At 47.4% G+C, this 18,096-nt stretch overlaps 1 protein-coding gene across 1 annotated transcript in view; it reads right to left on the reverse strand.

Moving 5' to 3' along the window:
* kifbp (kinesin family binding protein) overlaps positions 1 to 18,096 on the reverse strand; it is an 81,073-nt gene that overhangs the window by 30,693 nt on the left and 32,284 nt on the right. The window contains exon 3 of the mRNA XM_078223662.1: positions 10,035 to 10,114. Within this exon, the coding sequence (XP_078079788.1) occupies positions 10,035 to 10,114 (80 nt within the window). The remainder of the gene's footprint in view (positions 1 to 10,034; positions 10,115 to 18,096) is intronic.

Below are 18,096 nucleotides of genomic sequence, written 5' to 3' on the forward strand. Positions count from 1 at the left end.
AACCAACTTTTTGTGATTCATGCACAAGGACACCCAGGTCCCTCTGCACAGCAGCATGCTGCAATTTTCTACCATTTAAATAATAGTCCATTTTGCTGTTATTCATACCAAAATGGATGACCTCACATTTACCATCTGCCAGACCCTTGCCCACTCACTTAGACTATCTATATCCCTTTGCAGACTTTCAGCATCCTCTGCACACTTTGCCCTGCCTTAGTGTCATCTGCAAATTTTGACACAATACACGTGGTCCCCAACTCCAAATCACCTATGTAAATTGTAGACAATTGTGGTCCCAACACTGATCCCTGAGGCACACCACTAGTCACTGTTCGTTAACCAGAAAAACACCCATCTACCCCCACTCTATGCTTTCTGTTAGTTAACCAATCCTCTATCCATGCCAATACATTACCTGTAACATTGTGCACCTTTATCTTATGCAGCAGCCTTTGATGCTGCACCTTGTCAAATGCCTTCTGGAAATCCAGATACACCACATCCACAGGTTCCCCATTGTCCACTGCGCATGTAATGTTCTCAAAGAATTCCACAAAATTAGTCAAACATGACCTGCCCTTCATGAATCCATGCTGCGTCTTCCCAATGGGACAATTTATATCCAGATGTCTCGCTAATTCTTCCTTGATGATAGATTCAAGCATTTTCCCTACTACAGAAGTTAAGCTAACCAGCCTATATGTTACCCGCCTTTTGTCTACCTCCTTTTCTAAACAGAGTTTAAAGTTACCAAAAGAATCTCTCTCCTCATTACTGTTGTTTGTGGTTCTTCTTTTGAATTGATTCTTGTGCCCCATATCTAAAAATTGTCGAAATGCTGCCAGCATCGAATCCTCCATCTTGTGTGCTCCTGCTGAATATTCCATTGGAGCTAGGAATGTTTCCCCCAAAATTCTTTAAAACTTCAAACACGTGTTCTAAAAGCATATCTCTGAGAATCTAACTCCATCCAAGATCAGGAGCCTATCCATGTTTGATTCTCTAGCACAATCAAACAATTTGAAAGCAAGCACTGAATTACGGATAGAATCCTTATAGTGCAGAAAGAGGCCATTCGGCCCATCAAGTCAGCACCGACCACAATTCCACCCAGGCTCTATTCCCATAACCCCACATGTTTACCCTGCTAATCCCCTGATACTAGAGTTAATTTAGCATGCCAATCAACCTAACCCGCACATCTTTGGACTGTGGGAGGAAACTGGAGCATCCGGAGGAAACCCATGCAGACACAGGGAGAATGTGCATACTCCATCCAGACAATGACCCGAGGCTGGAATTGAACCCGGGTCCTTAGTGCTGTGAGGGAGCAGTGCTAACCACTGTGCCACCGTGCCGCCCCAATCTTCAAATAGAATTTCTGCAATATTATTTAACCTGTTAAAATTCCATGATATATTTTTTGATGGAATAACCATCCAACATCACTCAAGATATTTGACACCAGGGCAAAGCATCCCGCTTGACTGGCACCCCAATCACAAACCTTGGCCATCAAGGACCTATCCATTCTAATCCCATTTTCCAGCACTTGGTCCCTCACAGCACGAAGGACCCGGGTTCAATTCCAGCCTTGGGTCACTGTCTGGATGGAGTTTGCACATTCTCCCTGTGTCTGCGTGGGCTTCCTCCGGATGCTCCAGTTTCCTCACACAGTCCAAAGATGTGCGGGTTAGGTTGATTGGCAACCGGGGGATAAGCAGGGTTATGGGAATAGAGCCTGGGTGGAATTGTGGTCGGTGCTGACTTGATGGGCCGAATGGCCTCTTTCTGCACTATAAGGATTCTATCCGTAATTCAGTGCTTGCTTTCAAATTGTTTGATTGTGCTAGAGAATCAAACATGGATAGGCTCCTGATCTTGGATGGAGTTAGATTCTCAGAGATATGCTTTTAGAACACGTGTCTGACGTTTTGAAGAATTTTGGGGGAAACATTCCTAGCTCCAATGGAATATTCAGTATTTGTATGCTGTGGTGTTTCAAGTGCTCATCTAAATACTTCTTAAATGTTCTGAGGGCTCCCCCCTCTACCACCCTTTCAGGCAGTGAGTTGTAGAATCTCACAACCTTCTGGGTGAAAAAGACTTTCCTCAAATCCTCTCTAAACTACCTGCCCCAAAGCTTAAATCTATTCCTCCTGGTTACTGACTCCTCACTAAGGGGAAAATTCTACCCTATGTCCCTCATAATTTTGTGCACCTCATTCAAGTCCCCTCTCAGCGTTCTCTGCTGAAAGGAGAACAATCCTAGCCTAACCAGCCTCTCTTTATAGCTGAAACACTCCAGCCCGGGCAACATCCTGGTGAATCTCCTCTGCACCCTTCCTGGTGCAATCACACCCTTCCTCTCATGTGTTGACCAGAACAGTACACAGTAGCCTAACAGACGTTTTTACAGCTCCATCATCCTCTCCCTGCTCTTATATTCCATGACTCGGCTAATAATATCCCATACGCCTTCTTCTTATCTGTCCTGCTGCCTTCAAGGATCTTTAGACATGCAACCCAAGCACCCTCTGGTCCTCTGTACATGCCAGCGTCCTACCATTCATTGTAAACTTCCTTGCCTTGTTAGTCTTCCCAAAATGCATCACCTCACACTTTTCAGGGTTAAATTCCATCTGCCACTGTTCTGCCCATTTGACCGGCCCGTTAATATCATCCTGTAATTCGAGACTTTCCTCCTCACTATTCATCACACCACCAATTTTCATGTCATTTGCAAACTTACTGATATTACCTCCCACAATCACGTCTAGATCATTGTTATTGACTTACTTTACAGTCAACATAACTCCAACCAGCAGGAAATTGAGGAGCAAATATGTAGGGAGATTACAGATAGCTCCAAGAAAAATAGGATGGTAATAGTTGGAGATTTTAACTTTCCCAACATTGACTGGGACAGCCATAGTATAAGAGGGTTGGATGGAGAGAAATTTGTTGAGTGTATTCAGGAGGAATTTCTCATTCAGTATGTGGATGGCCCGACTAGAGAGGGGGCAAAACTTGACCTCCTCTTGGGAAATAAGGAAGAGCAGGTGACAGAAGTGTTAGTGAGGGATCACTTTGGGACCAGTGACCATAATTCTATTCGTTTTAAGATAGCTATGGAGAATGATAGGTCTGGCCCAGAAGTTAAAATTCTAAATTGGGGCAAGGCCAATTTTGATAGTATCAGGCAGGAACTTTCAAAAGTTAATTGGGGGAGTTTGTGGGAAGGCAAAGGGACATCTGGTAAGTGGCACGCTTTCAGAAGTGTATTAACCAGGGTTCAGGGTAAACACATTCCTCTTAGAGTGAAGGGCAAGGCTGGCAGAAGTAGGGAACCCTGGATGACTCGGGATATTGAGGCCCTGGTCAAGAAGAAGAAAGAGGCACATGACATGCATAGGCAGCTGGGATCAAGTGAATCCCTTGATGAGTATAAGGGGTGTAGGATTAAAGTTAAGAGAGAAATCAGGAGGGCAAAAAGATTGTTTTGGCAGATAAAGCAAAGGAGAATCCAAAGAGCTTCTACAAATACATAAAGGGCAAGAGTAACAAGGGAGAGAGTAGGGCCTCTTAAGGATCAACAAGGTCATCTATGTGCAGATCCACAAGAGATGGGTGAGATCCTAAATGAATATTTCTCATCAGTGTTTACTGTTGAGAAAAGCATGGATGTTAGAGAACTTGGGGACATAAATAGTGATGTCTTGAGGAGTGTACATATTACAGAGGAGGTGGTGCTGGAAGTCTTAAAGCGCATCAAGGTAGATAAATCCCCGGGACCTGATGAAGTGTATCCCAGGACATTGTGGGAGGCTAGGGAGGAAATTGCGGGTCCCCTAGCCGAGATATTTGAATCATCAATAGTCACGGGTGAGGTGCCTAAAGATTGGAGAGTGGCAAATGTAGTGCTTTTGTTTAAAAAGGGCTGCAGGGAAAGCCTGGGAACTACAGGCCAGTGAGCCTCACATCTGTGGTGGGTAAATTGTTGCAAGGTATTTTGAGAGACAGGATCTACAGGCATTTAGAGATGCAAGGACTGATTAGGGACAGTCAGCATGGCTTTGTGAGTGGAAAATCACGTCTCACAAATTTAATTGAGTTTTTTGAAGGGGCAACAAAGAAGGTAGATGAGGGCAGTGCAGTCGATGTTGTTGACATGGACTTTAGCAAGGCCTTTGACAAGGTACCGCATGGTAGGTTGTTGCTTAAGGTTAAATCTCAGGGGATCCAGAGTGAGATATCTAAATGGATACAAAATTGGCTTCTTGACAGAAGCCAGAGGGTGGTTGTAGAGGGTTGTTCTTCAAACTGGAGGCCTGTGACCAGCGGTGTGCCTCAGGATCAGTGCTGGGTCCACTGTTATTTGTCTTTATATTAATGATTTGGATGAGAATATAGGAGGCATGGTTAGTAAGTGTGCAGATGACACTAAGATTGGTGGCATGGTGGACAGTGAAAAAAGTTATCTCCAATTGCAATGGGATCTTGATCAATTGGGCTAGTGGGCTGACGAATGGCACATGGAGTTTAATTTAGACAAATGCGAGGTGATGCATTTTAGTAGATTGAAACAGGGCAGGACTTACTCAGTTAATGGTAGGGTGTTGGGGAGAGTTACAGAACAAAGAGATCTAGGGGTACATGTTCATAGCTCCTTGAAAGTGGAGTCACAGGTGGACAGAGTGGTGAAGAAGGCATTCGGCATGCTTGATTTCATCGGTCAGAACATTGAATACAGGAGTTGGAATGTCTTGTTGAAGTTGCACAAGACATTGGTAAGGCCACACTTGGAATACTGTGTGCAATTCTGGTCACCCTATTATAGAAAGGATATTATTAAACTAGAAAGAGTGCAGAAAAGATTTACTAGGATGCTACCAGGACTTGATGGATTGAGTTATAAGGAGAGGCTGGATAGACTGGGACTTTTTTCTCTGGAGCGTATGAGGCTGAGGGGTGACCTTATAGAGGTCTATAAAATAATGAGGGGCACAGATCAGCCAGATAGTCAATATCTTTTCCCAAAGGTAGGGGAGTCTAAAACTAGAGGGCATAGGTTTAAGGTGAGAGGGAAAAGATATGTCCAGAGGGGCAATTTTTTAACACAGAGGATGCTGAGTGTCTGGAACAAGCTGCCAGAGGTAGTAGTAGAGGCGGGTACAATTTTGTCTTTTAAAAAGCAGTTAGATAGTTACATGGGTACGATGGGTATAGAGGGATATGGGCCATATGTGGGCAATTGGGATTAGTTAAGGGGTTTTAAAAAAAAGGGCAGCATGGACAAGTTGGGCCAAAGGGCCTGTTTCCATGCTGTAAACCTCCAAGACTCCATAACCCCTCTGTTGTCCCAGCTATCACAAATTATAATATTGTTAAGCCAATTAAATTAAACAAGCCCCAATTATAGATGAATAAATACCCATCACCTGTTTAACAATACAGTTACCATTAAACTTTAACAACATAATTCATAAGACATTGACATAAGGCACTGCATTTTAGGAAGGATTTGAAGGCATTTGAGAGAATGCAGAAAAGATTCATGAGAATAGTTCTAGGGATGAGGAACTTTAGCTGTGTAGAAAGAGATTGGGAGAAATTGAACTATTTTCCTTGGAGAAGAGAAGGTTGAGAGGAGATGTGATAGAGGGGTTTAAAATCCTGAGGGGTTGGAGTAGATGGGAGAAACTGCTCCTATTGGTGGAAGGATTGAGAATCAGAGGACACAGGTTTAAGGTAATTGGTGAAAGAAACAATGGATGAGGAAAAGCATTTTCATGTAGCGAGTGGTTAAGATCTGGAATGCACTGTGGTGGAGGAAGAGTCAATTGCTGCTTTCACGAGGGAATTGGATTAAATGTGCAGGGCTGTGGGGAGAAGACTGAGATCAATAATGGGTGAATTGCTCCTTCAGACAGCCAGCAGACACAACAGACCTAACAGAGCTGTAACTATTCTGTCATTCCATAGAACCATAGAAAATTACAGCTCAGAAACAGGCCTTTTGGCCCTTATTGTCTGTGCCGAACCATTTTTTGCCTAGTCCCACTGACCTGCACTTGGACCATATCCCTCCACACCCCTCTCATCCATGAACCCGTCCAAGTTTTTCTTAAATGTTAAAAGTGCATTTACCACTTTATCCGGCAGCTCATTCCACACTCCCACCACTCTCTGCGTGAAGAAGCCCCCCCCTAATATTCCCTTTAAACTTTTCTCCTTTCACCCTTAACCCATGCCCTCTGGTTTTTTTCTCCCCTAGCCTCAGCGGAAAAAGCCTGCTTGCATTCACTCTATCTATACCCATCAAAATCTTATACACCTCTATCAAATCTCCCCTCAATCTTCTACGCTCCAGGGAATAAAGTCCCAACCTATTCAATCTCTCTCTGTAACTCAGCTTCTCAAGTCCCGACAACATCCTTGTGAACCTTCTCTGTACTCTTTCAACCTTATTTACATCCTTCCTGTAACTAGGTGACCAAAACTGTACACAATACTCCAAATTCAGCCTCACCAATGCCTTATATAACCTTGATGTGGAGATGCCGGCGTTGGACTGGGGTAAGCACAGTAAGAAGTCTCACAACACCAGGTTAAAGTCCAACAGGTTTATTTGGTAGCAAATACCATAAGCTTTCGGAGCACAGCTCCTTCGTCAGATGGAGTGGATATCTGTTCTCAAACAGGGCACAGACACAGAAATCAAATTACAGAATACTGATTAGAATGCAAATCTCTACAGCCAGCCAGGTCTTAAATGTACAGACAATGTGGGTGGAGGGAGCATTCAACACAGGTTAAAGAGATGTGTATTGTCTCCAGACAGAACAGCTTGTGAAATTCTGCAAGTCCAGGCTCCCGCAGTCTCATTCGCCTGATGAATTCCTCTGTGTCCGCTGCGAGACTGATGGGGTCTATTTTGGTAGTGGGGCAAAAGTTGAGCCCTCGGCTCTTCAGCAGTCACGGGCATTCAGCCTTGGATCTTCAGGTAAGCGCTCTCCACGGCAGCCTTCACGACACACGACAGCGCAGAGTCGCTGAGCAGAAACTGATAGCCAAGTTCCGCACACATGAGGACGGCCTCAACCGGGATGTTGGATTTATGTCACATTATCAGTAATCCCCACAGCTTGCCTCCTGGACTTGCAGAATTTCACAAGCTGTTCTGCCTGGAGACAATACACATCTCTTTAACCTGTGTTGAATGCTCCCTCCACCCACATTGTCTGTACATTTAAGACCTGGCTGGCTGTAGAGATTTGCATTCTAATCAGTATTCTGTAATTTGATTTCTGTGTCTGTGCCCTGTTTGAGAACAGATATCCACTCCATCTGACGAAGGAGCTCTGCTCCGAAAGCTTATGGTATTTGCTACCAAATAAACCTGTTGGACTTTAACCTGGTGTTGTGAGACTTCTTACTGTGTTATATAACCTTACCATAACACTCCAACTTTTATACTCGATACTCCGATTTATAAAGGCCAATGTACCAAAGGCACTCCTTTACGACCCTATCCACCTGTGACGTCACTTTTAGGGAATTCTGTACCTGTATTCCCAGATCCCTCTGTTCAATTGCACTCTTCAGAGTCCTACCATTTACCCTGTACGTTCTACTTTGGTTTGTCCTTCCAATGTGCAATATCTCACACTTGTCTGCGTTAATTCCATTTGCCATTTTTCAGCCCATTTTTCTAGTTGGTCCAAATCCCTCCGCAAGCTTTGAAAACCTTCCTCACTGTCCACTACACCTCCAATCTTTGTATCATCAGCAAACTTGCTGATCCAATTTACCACATTATCATCCAGATCATTGATATAGATGACAAACAACAATGGACCCAACACCGATCCCTGCGGCACACCACTAGTCACAGGCCTCCACTCAGAGAAGCAATCCTCCACAACCACTCTCTGGCTTCATTCTGTTTCTGATGCCTAACCAGTGATTTATAAAATTCTAACATGATCTCTTGGCTTTTACATTATAACCTCTATTTATATACCCAGGTAACCCATCTTTCCTTGAATAAGGAAACCAGTGCTCCAAATGTGGTCTCACCAGTGCCCTGTGCAACTGAAGCATAACCTCCCGACATTTGTAATCAATTCGCCTCACAATAAACATCATCATTCTTCTGTACCTGTGTACTCACCTTTGTAATTTATGCACTAGGATATGCAGATGCCTCCAAATCCGAGTTCTGCAACCTCTCACCATTTAGGTAAGTTCATTTTTTACTCTTCCTGCCAAAATGGATCATTTCACATTTGCCCACATTATGCTACATTTGCCAGATCTTTGCTCACTCCTTTGTAGGTTATAACCTCTTCACAACTGTCCTACCTACCTTTGTGTCATCAACAAATGTTGCAACTCTGCCTTCAGTCTCTTCATCTGAGTCATTGACCTAAATTGTAAAAAGTTGAGGTCCCAGCACTAATCTCTATGATACAGCACTTGTTACATCCCAGGAACCTTGGAAATTTGCTACCAAATTTGCTTATCAATCTCCTCACAATTCTATTTTTAAAAATTCCCAACATTGTAACAGCTCCCCACTGCTTTTCAATTCAAACCAAATAGACTCAGTCCTCAAACCATCCAGTAAATTATTTCCCCCGTCCTCCCCAGCCTTTCTTTTTCCTTTTTCATTCTGGAACATACGGGGTAGGTAGTGGCATGGTGGTATTGCCGCTGGACTAGTAATCCAGAGACTCTGGGGATCCAGGTTCAAATCCCACCATAGCAGATTTAATAAAATTCTGGAATTAAAAGTCTAACGATAACCATGAAACCATTGTCGATTGTCGGCAAAACCCATCTGGTTCATGAATGTCCTTTAGGGAAGGAAATCTGTCATCCTTACCCGGTCTGGCCTACATGGTGACCACAGTAAGAAGTCTCACAACACCAGGTTAAAGTCCAACAGGTTTATTTGGTAGCACAAGCCACACAAGCTTTCAGAGCGCTGCCCCTTCATCAGGAAAGTAGGAGTTCTGTTCACAAACAGGGCATATAAAGACACAAACTCAATTTATAGAATAATGGTTGGAATGTGAGTCTTTACAGGTAATCAAGTCTTAAAGGTACAGACGATGGGAGTGGAGAGAGGATTAAGCACAGGTTAAAGAGATGTGTATTATCTCCAGCCAGGGCAGTTAGTAAGATTTTGCAAGCCCAGGCAAGTCGTTGGGGTTACAGATAGTGTGACATGAACCCAAGATCCCGGGTGAGGCCGTCCTCATGTGTGCGGAACTTGGCTATCAGTCTCTGCTCAGCGACTCTGCGTTGTCGTGTATCGTGAAGGCCGCCTTGGAGAACGCTTACCCGAAGATCAGAAGCTGAATGCCCCTGACCGCTGAAGTGTTCCCCAACAGGAAGAGAACACTCTTACATGGTGACTCCAGAGCCACAGCAGTGTGGTTGACTCTTAACTGCTACTCAGTTCAAGGGCAATTAGGGATGGGCAACAAATGCTGGTCTTGCCAGTGACATCCACATCCCGTGAAAGAATAAAGGAAAACGGTAAGCAGAAATGTTGTGAACCCATTCTGGTCTAGTTTGAGTCAAGTCTCTTGTACTACAATTCCTAGCAGCAATTTGTGATTTTTGAGACATTTTTAGTTTTATTGTTTTACATCTCTATTCTCTGATCTCAGTGATGTTTCTTTTTACTATTTTATGCTTCCCATCCACTTGCTGAATTAATTTAACCCAGATTTAACAGTTAATCTCTCAGCAAACACATGATCAGTTTTTGTTAATAGTTTATTTGAAATGGAATCTTATCATGTCTTCTAGAAGTCCGTGTCAATAACATCCATCGACATTCCCTTTTTCCCACGATAGTTAGTTAGCTCCTCAAAATTTTACCAGACTCATTCAAATTTACAAGTTATGATTGGTTCAGCAACCAGATTCTGATCATTAAGAATTCTCCAGACCACCTTGACTAAAAAAAAATCCAGCTTTGATTTCTGATGAGTGAAAGTTTAAAAACATCCCACCTTTTATGTCTCTCTTGCTCAGTCAGCCTCTCTTCTTCTGCCAGGAAATGCTCATGGGTATCTAACGGCGGAGTCCCAATCTGAACAATAAAATAACATTCAGCAACAGCAGTTTATTCACACACCTCCTTCCTTCTGTAATTACTGGTCAGTGCTCCTGTCTCTACCTAGTCCACCCTCTTCTCCTGAAATCATCAGCTTCACAGCAGCTGTCGAGCAGCCCACCCAAAGGCCCATCGCTTCAAGTTGACCCAGGCTAATACCGATACCAACGATAGCAACACAAGCACACTCAATCTTGTGCCCACGAGCACATGGTCAAAAATGATTACATGGGACTCAGTAGTGTGCACCCTGGCTGATATCCATTCAGAGACGACCAATGCTGGTAATGCTGTAATCACTTACAGGGTTACATTTAATTCCATTAGTAAACATGGAAAGACATTGACATCTGGTGAGAATCTAGCTTGAGGAGTGCCAGGAAATAATACTCAAGAGGTGGAAAGCTCGTTCAGGTTTGGGCTGACAAGTGGCAAACAACATTCAGGCCACATAAGAGTCAGGCAATGAACATCGCCAACAGGGGTGAACCAAACCATCGTCCCTCAGTGACATTAACATCACTGAACTTCCCACTATCAACATCCTGAGGATTGCCATTGACCAAAAACTGAACTAGACTCGCCATATCAATCAAAGGCGAGTCTAGTTCAGTTTCTGGTCAATGGCTGAGGTGAGGACGTAGCCACATTAAGAATAAGTTTGCAAGAAAACTCCCGATGACATTGAAAGAATCATTGGAAACTAATGTAGATTTACTCAAAATGCTCAATCAAAATCAAAGGCGAGGAATACTGCAGAGAATAACTCACCTCCTGACTCTCCAAAGCCAGTCCACCATCTACAAGGCACAAGTCAGGAGTGTGATGGAATACTCCCCACTTGCCTGAGTGAGTGTGGCTCCAACAACACTCAAGAACCATAGAAAAGTTACAGCAGGAGGCAGTTTGGTCCATCTTGTCCATGTCAGCCAGAACACCCAGGTGCCCTTTCTAATCCCACCTTCCAGCACCCAGCCCATAGCCCTGCAGCTTAAGGTGCAGATCCAGTTACTTTTTAAAAGAGTTTAGGATCTCTGCCTCCACCATCCCAACTCAGGCAGCGAATCCCAGACACCCCCCGACCCTCTGCCTAAGAAAGTTCTTCATGTCTCCTTCGCCAGTGAATCTATGTCTGCTGGTAATAGAATTCTCCATCAAGGGAAACAGTTTTATTCTGCCCACTCTATCTCTCCCCCCCTCATACCTCTGTACATCTCTATCAAGTCAACTCTCAGCCTTCTTTGTTCCAAGTAGAATAACCCCAACCTATCCAATCTCTCCTCATAGCTACACTTTTCCAGCCTGGCAACATTCTTGTAAACCTCCTCTGCCGTCTCTCCAGAATAATTACCTCCTTCCTGTAATATGGTGACCAGAACTACACACAATATTCCAGTTGTGGCCTCACCAGTGTTTTATACAATTCCAACATGATATCTTTATTTTTTAATTCTATACCTCTGCCAATGAAGGAAAGCATTCCATTGGCCTTCTTTACAACCTTGTCGACTTGAACTGCTGCCTTCAGGGACCTGTGTACTTGTACGACAAGATCTCTTACTTCATCTACCCCTCTTAGTGTGTTCCCATTTATTATATATTCCCTACAACTGTTTGACCTCCCTAACTGCATCACCTTACCCATCTCTATTTTAAAATTCATCTGCCGCTTTACCGCCCACTCCACCAACTCATCGATATCATTTTGTAGATTTTAGTTGTCCTCTACACTATCCACTACTCGGCCAATCTTTGTGTCATCTACAAATTTCCCCCCACATTCACGTCCAAATCATTAATATACAACATAAACAGAAGCTCAACACTATCCAGGACAAAACAGCCCGCTTGATTGCTACCCTTTCTACAAATATTCAATCCACCACCACTGACGAACAGTGGCAGCATTGTGTACCATCTGCAAGATGCACTGCAACAACTCACCAAACCAGACAGCACTTTCCAAACCCACGACCACTACCAACTAGAAGGACAAGGGCAGCACATACCTGGGAACACCAACACCTGGAAATTCCCCTCCAAATCACTCAGCATTCTGACTTTGAAATACATCACCGCGCCTTCACTGTCACTGGGTCAAAATCCTGGAACTCCTTCCTGAACAGCACTGTGGGTGTACCGACACTACATGGACCACAGTGGTTCAAGAAGACAGCTCACCACCACCTTCCCAAGGGCAATTAGGGATGGGCAATAAATGCTGGCCGAGCCACATCCCACAAAAGAATAAAAAAACTTTAAATTAAGGCATTAAAAAAATCACTTAGCCGACAGTACCCACTCAACTGAGCAGGTTCCATATTCACACCAAGTGGTCGGATGTGAATTCCACTGTCTTGATTTGATGTGGTAATGGCCAAACATGGCCATTAATCTGCACATTGACACAGTCACATCCACATTCAATTCCTCAGCATACTGTCCATCCCATGCCGGCCCAATCCACACTCACTGTCCATCCCATACTCACCCAATCCACACTCACTGTCCATCCCATACCCACCCAATCCACACTCACTGTCCATCCCATACCGGCCCAATCCACACTCACTGTCCATCCCAGACAGGCCCAATCCACACTCACTGTCCATCCCATACTCACCCAATCCACACTCACTGTCCACCCCATACCGGCCCAATCCACACTCACTGTCCATCCCATACCCACCCAATCCACACTCACTGTCCATCCCATACTCACCCAATCCACACTCACTGTCCATCCCATACTCACCCAATCCACACTGACAGTCCATCCCATACCCACCCAATCCACACTCACTGTCCACCCCATACCGGCCCAATCCACACTCACTGTCCATCCCATACTCACCCAATCCACACTCACTGTCCATCCCATACCCACCCAATCCACACTCACTGTCCATCCCATACCCACCCAATCCACACTCACTGTCCATCCCATGCCCACCCAATCCACACTCACTGTCCACCCAATACCGGCCCAATCCACACACTGTCCATCCCATACCCACCCAATCCACACTCACTGTCCACCCAATAACGGCCCAATCCACACTCACGGTCCATCCCATACCGGCCCAATCCACACTCACTGTCCATCCCATAACCACCCAATCCACACTCACTGTCCATCCCATACCCACCCAATCCACACTCACTGTCCACCCAATACCGGCCCAATCCACACTCACTGTCCATCCATACCGGCCCAATCCACACTCACTGTCCACCCCATACCCACCCAATCCAAACTCACTGTCCATCCCATACCCACACAATCCACACTCACTGTCCACCCCATACCCACACAATCCACACTCACTGTTCATCCCATAACCACCCAATCCACACTCACTGTCCATCCCATACCCACCCAATCCACACTCATTGTCCATCCCATACCGGCCCAATCCACACTCACTGTCCATCCCATACCGGCCCAATCCACACTCACTGTCCATCCCATACCGGCCCAATCCACACTCACTGTCCATCCCATACCGGCCCAATCCACACTCACTGTCCACCCCATACCAGCCCAATACACACTCACTGTCCATCCCATACTCACCCAATCCACACTCACTGTCCATCCCATACCCACCCAATCCACACTCACTGTCCGCCCCATACCCACCCAATCCACACTCACGGTCCACCCCATACCGGCCCAATACACACTCACTGTCCATCCCATACCCACCCAATCCACACTCACTGTCCATCCCATACTCACCCAATCCACACTCACTGTCCACCCCATACCGGCCCAATCCACACTCACTGTCCATCCCATACCCACCCAATCCACACTCACTGTCCATCCCATACTCACCCAATCCACACTCACTGTCCATCCCATACTCACCCAATCCACACTCACAGTCCATCCCATACCCACCCAATCCACACTCACTGTCCACCCCATACCGGCCCAATCCACACTCACTGTCCATCCCATACTCACCCAATCCACACTCACTGTCCATCCCATACCCACCCAATCCACACTCACTGTCCATCCCATACCCACCCAATCCACACTCACTGTCCATCCCATGCCCACCCAATCCACACTCACTGTCCACCCAATACCGGCCCAATCCACACACTGTCCATCCCATACCCACCCAATCCACACTCACTGTCCACCCAATAACGGCCCAATCCACACTCACGGTCCATCCCATACCGGCCCAATCCACACTCACTGTCCATCCCATAACCACCCAATCCACACTCACTGTCCATCCCATACCCACCCAATCCACACTCACTGTCCACCCAATACCGGCCCAATCCACACTCACTGTCCATCCATACCGGCCCAATCCACACTCACTGTCCACCCCATACCCACCCAATCCACACTCACTGTCCATCCCATACCCACACAATCCACACTCACTGTCCACCCAATACCGGCCCAATCCACACTCACTGTCCACCCCATACCCACCCAATCCACACTCACTGTCCATCCCATACCCACCCAATCCACACTCACTGTCCACCCAATAACGGCCCAATCCACACTCACGGTCCAACCCAATACCGGCCCAATCCACACTCACTGTCCATCCCATACCGACCCAATCCACACTCACTGTCCATCCCATACCCACCCAATCCACACTCACTGTCCACCCAATACCGGCCGAATCCACACTCACTGTCCATCCATACCGGCCCAATCCACACTCACTGTTCATCCCATAACCACCCAATCCACACTCACTGTCCATCCCATATCCACCCAATCCACACTCATTGTCCATCCCATACCGGCCCAATCCACACTCACTGTCCATCCCATACCGGCCCAATCCACACTCACTGTCCATCCCATACCGGCCCAATCCACACTCACTGTCCATCCCATACCGGCCCAATCCACACTCACTGTCCACCCCATACCAGCCCAATACACACTCACTGTCCATCCCATACTCACCCAATCCACACTCACTGTCCATCCCATACCCACCCAATCCACACTCACTGTCCGCCCCATACCCACCCAATCCACACTCACGGTCCACCCCATACCGGCCCAATACACACTCACTGTCCATCCCATACTCACCCAATCCACACTCACTGTCCATCCCATACCCACCCAATTCACACTCACTGTCCATCCCATACCGGCCCAATCCACACTCACTGTCCATCCCATACCCACCCAATCCACACTCACTGTCCATCCCATACCCACCCAATCCACACTCACTGTCCATCCCATACCCACCCAATCCACACTCACTGTCCATCCCATACTCACCCAATCCACACTCACTGTCCACCCCATACCCACCCAATCCACACTCACGGTCCACCCCATACCAGCCCAATACACACTCACTGTCCATCCCATACTCACCCAATCCACACTCACTGTCCATCCCATACCCACCCAATCCACACTCACTGTCCACCCCATACCCACCCAATCCACACTCACGGTCCACCCCATACCGGCCCAATACACACTCACTGTCCATCCCATACTCACCCAATCCACACTCACTGTCCATCCCATACTCACCCAATCCACACTTACTGTCCACCCCATACCGGCCCAATCCACACTCACTGTCCATCCCATACCCACCCAATCCACACTCACGGTCCACCCCATACCGGCCCAATCCACACTCACTGTCCATCCCATACTCACCCAATCCACACTCACTGTCCATCCCATACCCACCCAATCCACACTCACTGTTCATCCCATACCCACCCAATCCACACTCACTGTTCATCCCATACCCACCCAATCCACACTCACTGTCCATCCCATACCGGCCCAATCCACACTCACTGTCCATCCCATACCGGCCCAATCCACACTCACTGTCCATCCCATACCGGCCCAATCCACACTCACTGTCCACCCCATACCCACCCAATCCACACTCACGGTCCACCCCATACCAGCCCAATACACACTCACTGTCCATCCCATACTCACCCAATCCACACTCACTGTCCATCCCATACCCATCCAATCCACACTCACTGTCCGCCCCATACCCACCCAATCCACACTCACGGTCCACCCCATACCGGCCCAATACACACTCACTGTCCATCCCATACTCACCCAATCCACACTCACTGTCCATCCCATACCGGCCCAATCCACACTCACTGTCCATCCCATACCCACCCAATCCACACTCACTGTCCATCCCATACCCACCCAATCCACACTCACTGTCCATCCCATAGCCACCCAATCCACACTCACTGTCCATCCCATACCCACCCAATCCACACTCACTCTCCACCCCATACCGACCCAATCCACACTCACTGTCCATCCCATACTCACCCAATCCACACCCACTGTCCATCCCATACCCACCCAATCCACACTCACTGTCCACCCCATACCCACCCAATCCACACTCACTGTCCATCCCATACTCAGCCAATCCACACTTACTGTCCACCCCATACCGGCCCAATCCACACTCACTGTCCATCCCATACCGGCCCAATCCACACTCACTGGCCATCCCATACCCACCCAATCCACACTCACTGTCCACCCCATACCGGCCCAATCCACACTCACTGTCCATCCCATACCGGCCCAATCCACACTCACTGTCCATCCCATACCCACCCAATCCTCACTCACTGTCCACCCCATACCGGCCCAATCCACACTCACTGTCCATCCCATACCCACCCAATCCACACTCACTGTCCATCCCATACCGGCCCAATCCACACTCACTGTCCACCCCATACCCACCCAATCCACACTCGCTGTCCATCCCATACCCGGCCCAATCCACACTCACTGTCCACCCCATACCGGCCCAATCCACACTCACTGTCCATCCCATACCCACCCAATCCACACTCACTGTCCATCCCGTACCCACCCAATCCACACTCAGTGTCCACACCAGACCCACCCAATCCACACTCACTGTCCATCCCATACCGGCCCAATCCACACTCACTGTCCACCCCATACTCACCCAATCCACACTCACTGCCCATCCCATACCCACCCAATCCACACTCACTGTCCATCCCATACCCACCCAATCCACACTCACTGTCCATCCCATACCCACCCAATCCACACTCACTGTCCATCCCATACCCACCCAATCAGCACTCACTGTCCATCCCATACCGGCCCAATCCACACTCACTGTCCATCCCATACCGGCCCAATCCACACTCACTGTCCACCCCATACTTACCCAATCCACACTCAATGTCCATCCCATACCCACCCAATCCACACTCACTGTCCATCCCATACCCACCCAATCCACACTCACTGTCCATCCCATACCGGCCCAATCCACACTCACTGTCCATCCCATACCCACCCAATCCACACTCACTGTCCACCCCATACCGGCTCAATCCACACTCACTGTCCATCCCATACCGGCCCAATCCACACTCACTGTCCATCCCATACACACCTATTCCACACTCACTGTCCATCCCATACCCACCCAATCCACACTCACGGTACATCCCATACCGGCCCAATCGACGCTCACTGTCCATCCCATACTCACCCAATCCACACTCACTGTCCACCCCATACCCACCCAATCCACACTCACTGTCCATCCCATACCCACCCAATCCACACTCACTGTCCATCCCATACCCACCCAATCCACACTCACTGTCCATCCCATACTCACCCAATCCACACTCACTGTCCACCCCATACCCACCCAATCCACACTCACTGTCCATCCCATACTCACCCAATCCACACTCACTGTCCATCCCATACCCACCCAATCCACACTCACTGTCCACCCCATACTCACCCAATCCACACTCACTGTCCGTCCCATACCCACCCAATCCACACTCACTGTCCATCCCATACTCACCCAATCCAGACTCACTGTCCACCCCATACCCACCCAATCCACACTCACTGTCCACCCCAT

The sequence above is a fragment of the Mustelus asterias genome, chromosome 11 (assembly GCF_964213995.1).
Source record: "Mustelus asterias chromosome 11, sMusAst1.hap1.1, whole genome shotgun sequence".
Taxonomy (NCBI): domain Eukaryota; kingdom Metazoa; phylum Chordata; class Chondrichthyes; order Carcharhiniformes; family Triakidae; genus Mustelus; species Mustelus asterias.